Source organism: Monosiga brevicollis, genomic scaffold, assembly GCF_000002865.3.
Source record: "Monosiga brevicollis MX1 MONBRscaffold_20 genomic scaffold, whole genome shotgun sequence".
Lineage (NCBI taxonomy): Eukaryota > Choanoflagellata > Craspedida > Salpingoecidae > Monosiga > Monosiga brevicollis.
Window position 1 is genome coordinate 654,261 of NW_001865057.1, and position 6,950 is coordinate 661,210.

General features: G+C 57.3%; 1 protein-coding gene across 1 annotated transcript in view; it reads right to left on the reverse strand.

The window, feature by feature from the left end:
* The window catches only part of MONBRDRAFT_33535 (uncharacterized protein), a gene marked incomplete at its 5' end in the record, with an annotated part of 10,506 nt that overhangs the window by 1,821 nt on the left and 1,735 nt on the right, over nucleotides 1–6,950 (reverse strand). The window contains 16 exons of the mRNA XM_001748080.1: nucleotides 51–191; nucleotides 295–737; nucleotides 843–1,164; nucleotides 1,319–2,566; nucleotides 2,588–2,662; nucleotides 2,749–2,833; nucleotides 2,929–3,056; nucleotides 3,188–3,328; nucleotides 3,356–5,543; nucleotides 5,638–5,801; nucleotides 5,879–5,923; nucleotides 6,020–6,136; nucleotides 6,212–6,253; nucleotides 6,354–6,437; nucleotides 6,529–6,584; nucleotides 6,794–6,897. Of these exons, the coding sequence (XP_001748132.1) occupies nucleotides 51–191; nucleotides 295–737; nucleotides 843–1,164; nucleotides 1,319–2,566; nucleotides 2,588–2,662; nucleotides 2,749–2,833; nucleotides 2,929–3,056; nucleotides 3,188–3,328; nucleotides 3,356–5,543; nucleotides 5,638–5,801; nucleotides 5,879–5,923; nucleotides 6,020–6,136; nucleotides 6,212–6,253; nucleotides 6,354–6,437; nucleotides 6,529–6,584; nucleotides 6,794–6,897 (5,383 nt within the window). The remainder of the gene's footprint in view (nucleotides 1–50; nucleotides 192–294; nucleotides 738–842; nucleotides 1,165–1,318; nucleotides 2,567–2,587; nucleotides 2,663–2,748; nucleotides 2,834–2,928; nucleotides 3,057–3,187; nucleotides 3,329–3,355; nucleotides 5,544–5,637; nucleotides 5,802–5,878; nucleotides 5,924–6,019; nucleotides 6,137–6,211; nucleotides 6,254–6,353; nucleotides 6,438–6,528; nucleotides 6,585–6,793; nucleotides 6,898–6,950) is intronic.

Sequence of the window (6,950 nt, forward strand, 5' to 3'; positions counted from 1 at the left end):
GGGGGGGGGGGCGCGCGTACTTGCGCGAAAGAGCACAAGCACACACTTACAAGCATCAATGTCCGCACAGCCACCAGTTGCAGAGGTGTACTCGTAGCCAAAGTTACACTCGCAAGTGCGGCCCTCCGCCGAAGCAGCCCCACCGGCAACGTCCGTGCAGACCGCGTTCGAGGGGCAAGGGTAAAGGTCGCCTGTAAGCAAATCAAATGCCATTGTTAACGTGAGGAAGAAGGGGAAGTAATTATAATAATAAAAGTAAAAAATAAGAATAAAGTACGAACGGGTTCGACTTACAGGCATTAAACTCAATGCAGTTTCCACTGACGGCATCACGGACGTAGCCAACATCACAAGAGCATACCCGACCATCGCTAGTGTCCGTGGAGGGCGCCGCCTTGTCGGCACACACTTCATGGTCGCCCGTGCACGGATGGTTGATGCAGGCATCAATGTCCACGCACATTGAGTTAACCAAGGAATAACCAGTCGTACAGGAGCAAGTTCGGCCAGCTGAGCCAGCGCCAGCTGGTGGTGGAAGATCAGTGCAAACGGCATCGGTACCACAGCCACCATTGTTGGTAGCACATGCATTGATTTCGACGCAGCTATCCACGTTATTGGGAGATGCACTGTAACCCGCATTGCAGGTACAAACTCGACCCGAGGCACTGTTCAGAGCAGGAGCCACGCGATCTTGACAGATGGCGTTGCTACCACAAGGGTTATCCAGACAAGCACTGCAACCACAAAACATGCACGTCAGAGGACCTGCCAAACACGGGCAAGCAAATGCCACGAACTGGTGCAACTTTCAAATTGCACAACATCCCAGTACAACGCACTTGATATCTTTGCAGTCACCGGCTTGGTTGAACTCAAAGCCAACGTCACAGGTGCACAGGCGGCCCGAGGGACCTGGCCCAGCAGCACCACCAATATCCGTGCAGACAGTGTTGGAGCCATTGCAAGGGGACGTCTGGCAGGCATCGATAACTTCACACAGCTGCGTTTGGCTGTTAAACTGAAAGCCGGGCTCGCAGGAGCAATTGTAAACACCGTCACCAACCAGTTGCCCAACGCAAGAGCACAGACGCCCGGCTGTTGAGTTTGGACCACCAGCCACATCCTGGCAGTTGGCGTCTTCATGGCAAGGGAACGAAACGCCTAAAGCAGGGGGGAGACACAACATTGGGCAGAAAGGTCAAGAAAATGGCTTGATTCAAGGTTTTGGAATGAAAGCGCAAGACATGGTGTAAAAGTGGGAAAAAACAAAGACGCCCATCCAACGAACAACAAGTAATGGAGGCAACAAACGTACAAGCGTCAATGTCTGCGCAGACGCCCGTGACCCCGGCCACAAATCCACTCTTGCAGGCGCAGGAGAAACCGGTGCTTGGAGGCGCGTTATCAGTGCACACCGCGTTGGCATCACCGCATGCATTGTTGGCACAGCCATCGTGATCAACACATTGGCCGTTGACATCGTCATAGCCAGGCGCACACGAGCATGTGCGCCCGTCTGCATCAGGTGCCACACCCTTCAAATCAATGCACACAGCATTGGCAGTACAGGGAACCAGCGCGCAAGCATCAATATCCTGGCACACGTCGCCCACCAGCTGGCTGCCGAGCGGGCAAGGAGCCTCGATGATGACGAGACCCTCCTTGAAGAGCGAGTTGCCACCAGTTTCCCAACCCCAAGCGTTGTCCTGAATCAAGCTACGGTCGACATAGCTGCCACCACCACCACCAGACGCGGCACCCGAGTTGTCAAAGCCACCGCCGCCACCCGAGTAGCCGCCACCGCCGCCACCTTCAACACGGCCAGCGCCACCGCCGCCAAAGCCACCGTAGGGATAGGCGGTGCTGCCAGGGGTGCCCCCGACAAAGCCACCCGCAAGCCCAGCACCACAGTAGCTGGAATAATAGGGGCAGTTGCCATCAGTCAGCCAGCCACCGCCACCGCCGCCAGAATCAGCATCGCTATCGCGGGCTCCCGTACCACCGTGGCCCAGAGAACCACCAAGACCACCAAACGGAAAAGCACTGCCACCAGAGAGAGCGGCCAGGCCATCGCTCTGTGACCGCATGGCATAAGCAACATCGGTGGCAGCGCCACCGCCGCCACCCGCGGCAAGCAGCGGCTTGCTTGCGCCCGTCAGCCACACAAACGTTCCGCCGCCGCCCGCGCCGGCATATTGACTTGGGGAGGGTACGTAATCACCCGGTTGACCGATAACAACGTTGAGCTCATCCCCAGCTGACAGCATGAAAGTACCCCAAACGTAGGCGCCATGTCCGCCATCGCGGAACAGGGAGCCAGAAAAGGCCGGGCCGCCCTTGGCACCATAGGCTCGAATGGTGTAGCGACCTGATTTGGTAATGTTGAAGCGTTGGATACCGCCAACAACGTCGACCAGCATGTCACGGGCCGAGCCATCCCCATAGTGGCGGCGACAGGCCTCAAGTGTGGGGCCAAAGCGGCCAACAGCATCGCAGCTCGAGATGTAAATGTCTGCATTGGAGCTTGCAAGCTCCTCTACAACAACCTCGCCCTCGTAGCGGTCTGTATTGCCGCCCATCAAACCGCCTGACACAATAGCAGAGGCATGGGCATAGCTGCCACCACCGCCACCGCCACGGCTGCCACTGCTGTGAGATCCTGCAAAAGAAAGTTGACGTCAGGCAGGCACGCCCAAAACACGAATTGCGGACAAAAAAATTAAAGTAAAAGATACGATAACTCACCGCCGGCACCCCCGGAAAAGCCTGATCCACCACCACCTTGGTAAATTGAGGCACCACCGCCAGGGAAACCACCCTCAAAATATCCCTGAAGAAAAGCGAGAAGTTGAGCGCCTTACATCTCATATTTTTGCGTTTGTACGTGTCATCAGAATGAATGGTGCGACGAGAAATTTGACTCACGTCATAATGAACCTGGCCACCTTGACCACCGTTTCGCAGAGCCAGTCCGCAAAGGTCAGGGTAGTAGATGCCACAGTCACCATTGGTGAGCCAGCCCGCACCCGCACCACCCTTGTTAGCATTGTTCTCTGCCAGGCAAAGCGTCCGACACAACAGCTAAGTGAATAGAGAACGGAAGTCATGGACGCTGCCAACATAGATGGCTGAAATCCAACCGCGACACAAGGACACAGCGCAACATCACAGTGAAGATACCTACCATTCATGATACCTCCAGTGCCATTAATACCACCGTAGCCAGGGTATGAAGGACGAGCGTCGGTACCATCAATCGAGTCCTGGCCCGGGGCGCCATAAGAGGTTACTGAGGTGGTTTGGTATGTGCCGCCGCCGCCGCCACCTGCAACAAGGAGCGGCCACTGCGCACCAGAAACCCATACAAAGGAGCCGCCGCCGCCGCCACCGCCCCAATTGCTGCCGCCAGTGAGCAGGCGGGAGTTGCCAGGTTGGCCAACGGCTACTTTCAGGCGCGTGCCAGCTTCGAGTTGAAAAATACCAAACTTGCGTGCACCGATACCACCATCAGAGTATGTCGTGGACTGGGAGGGTAGCAAGGCATGGCCGCCGTGCGCACCGTCGGCAACAATCATGTAAAGGCCGCTGGTTGGGATGGTGATTTCCTGAATGCCCGAGATAACCGAGCGCAAGGTGGATCCAGCTTCAGTATCTTCATACGCCTGGCGACATTGATTCTCGGTCGGGCCGTTACGACCGCTATTATGACACGGTGTGAGGACGATGCGGCTGCGATTGTGGACCATGGACGGGGGCAGCTTCTCAATGATGAGGCGACCATCATCAGCCCAATTGGCACCGCTCGAAGTGTACGACTGCAGCCCCGAAGCGTAGGAGCCGCCACCGCCACCACCACCATGGCCATGATAACCACCACCACCGCCACTGAAGCCGCTGCCACCACCGCCCTCCAGAACCGTAGCAGCACCACCGGGAAAGCCACCGTTGCGGTATGAATCTGTGCGAACGCCGCCCAGAAAGCCGTTGGCACGCGAGGAGCCACAATACGCCTGGCTGTAGCACACACCGTCACCAAACCAGCCTGCACCGCCACCACCATTGTTGTTATGGCTATAGGTGGGGGCCTCACCACCCATGCCGTCCGTGCCACCCACACCAGAGACCAGATAGCCCTTGGTGCCACTGGAGCCGGCAGAGCCGTCCGTACCAACATAGTAGTCGTTGTATGAGGCGCCACCGCCACCGCCGGCAGCCAGAAGTGGAAGGCAATCAGGATTGGTACTGCACTCGGCTGTCAGCCACACAAAGGTGCCGCCGCCACCGCCGCCACCTGCAGAGGTGGCGACGGGGGGAGCAGCTTCGAAGTTGCCGCTCTGTCCAACAGCGACCTGGATTTCTTCATCTTGGTCAAAGTAGAAAACACCAGACGCGGCAGCTCCACGTCCACCACGAACGGCCCAGCTAAAAGAGTTGTGGGCAGAACCTCCGGCCGCACCGTAGGCGGTCAAGCGATAATAGCCCGCCTCGGATACCTTCAGGACCTGATAGCCGTTCCGGGTAGTTGAGTAGAGATTGTAGGGGTCAGTGCGCCCTGAATAGCGGGGCGCACAGAGGGCATCGGTCGGCCCCGATGACCCGCGATTTCCGCAGGGCGTCATGATCATTTGTTCAACATAATCGTTGGGCTCGTCCACACGGTCAAAGATGACGTATCCATCGGCATGCGGGTTGCCACCTCGCAGGGCGACGGGCGCATAGCCGCTCGTCCATGAACCGCCGCCGCCGCCACCACCGCTTTGGTAGTAGCCACCACCACCACCCGAGTAGCCACCGCCACCGGCACCCTCGAGACCTGCGGCACCACCGCCGCCAAAGCCACCATCATAATAGGAGGCACTGTGACGACCCCCACCAAACTTGGTGGTGGCAGTGCGGCTTTGGCCGACATAATTCAAGTAGCTGTTGGAATTAGGGATACCGTTTCCATGCCAGCCTGAACCTCCAAAGCCGTGGTTGGTGCTATCCGAGCGGCCTGACCAGCCACCCAGACCCGCGCAACCACCGGCACCACCATTGTTGTTGCCAGCATCAGCGCCGCAATCACCCGATTCGCCGTCACGACCCCAGTACTGTTGACCGGTGCTGTAGTATGAGCCACCACCACCGCCACCGGCAACCAGGAGTGGTTCAGTTTCACCGGTGATGTAGACGTAGCTGCCACCACCACCAGAGCCACCCGCGGAGCTCGAGCGCGCGGCGCTATCACCGCCACTGCCCTTTTGACCAACTACAACTTGAATCTCTTGCCCAGCCTCAAACTTGAAGGTGCCCTGCACAATGGCACCATGGCCGGCTTCATACATAAAGTCCTCAGTGAGCTTGCCTTCGCGACCGAGACCACCCCGGGCACCGGCAGCAGTGATGCGGTAAAAGCCAGTTTCAGGAACGGTGATGGTCTGGATGCCGCTTGCCACAGCAGTGAGCCAGGACGATGTGTTGAAACCAGCGTAGCGGGCTTCGCACGCTGGTTGGTCGGGGCCAGTCGCACCGACAGCGCCACACGCGTCGGCATAGAAAATCTAAAAGCAAACACGTGTCAGGTTGGGAGGCAGTGAAGGCACATTTTGATCGAAATAACCTTCGGCGGATATATGCGATGGCAGCATGACTGACCTGGTCGTCCATGAGGGTCACGACCACGCGTCCCTGCTCTTCAAAATTGCCGCCTTGCTCCCAGCCGGCGCCGGTCGAACTGGGAGGATAGTAGCTGCCTCCAGCGCCGCCAGTGGCATGATAGCTGCTGTGGTACCGACTACCACCACCACCGGAATAGCCTCCTGGGCGATGTTGGACCACATGTGAGAGCCAAGCGAACGACAGGGCAAGTGTAGAGGCGAGGCAAGCGAAAGCGCACCTCCACCACCACCGGAGTAACGGGCGGAAGCACCACCGCCGAAACCTGTCGTCAATCATAGAATGAGGTCACGCTGACAGAATTAGTCATCAGAGAGATAAGGTCGGGCATGGGCAAGCGCGACGGCTTGATGGACCATACCGCCTTCATAATAACCCGTGTAAGGACGCTGGCCACCCAGAAAACCGTCCGCGGGACCGTAGCCACACATGTCTTCGGTCGGGCTGACACAAGAGCCACTGCCCAGCCAACCAGCGCCTAGAGGGAAGTAGGTCTGCGGTTAGTGCACGGGCAGGCATGGATCGGTTGGTCGCATCGGGAACAAAAACGCACCGGCACCGCCGTTGTTGCGACTACCATGGGACATGGAACCTCCTGTGTAAACCCAAAGAGGACGAATAAAAGGGATGAATCGAGGAGCCTGTTCAGCTATGCTCGAGGTGCAACGTGGCAGAGCAAGCTCAAGCGCACGAACCATAGCCTCCAGAGCCACCCGCGTAAAAGTAGCCAGACTGGCCGTAGCCGTCGCTACCGGCGGTATTAGCCCGACCAGGCACACCTAGGGGGAAAAAATTGATGAATGTTGCATGTCCTTGGACGTCACGAAGCAGCCGGGGGAAAAAAAGAAGAAGGAGAAAAAAAAAAGGTACCTGGACGCGATGCAAAGGCGGCACCGCCACCACCACCGGCAATGAAGAGGGGGTCGCTAACAGGATGTTTGGAAGGAAAAATGAGGGCATGCCAGTTGACGAAGAGAGAAAAGAAAAAAAGAAAAAAAAAAAAAAAAAAAAAAAAAAAAAAAAAGGGAAGTGGGGAGGGGGCGGGGGGAAGCCAAAACAAAACAAAGCAAAACAGAGAGCTGGGTGCTTGAAAACAAGACAAGCCGGGACAGGATGGGGGATGTGAAGGGCGTACCCGTTGGGATCGTTGGCTCGCCAAACAAAGGTGCCACCGCCACCACCACCGCCATACATGCTGGCAGGGGAAAAGCCCGAGCAAAGATGATACGAAATGAGCGACTCTGGGGCGTGACATGGTGCATTTACGACATTTTTGTGACAACGTACCTGTC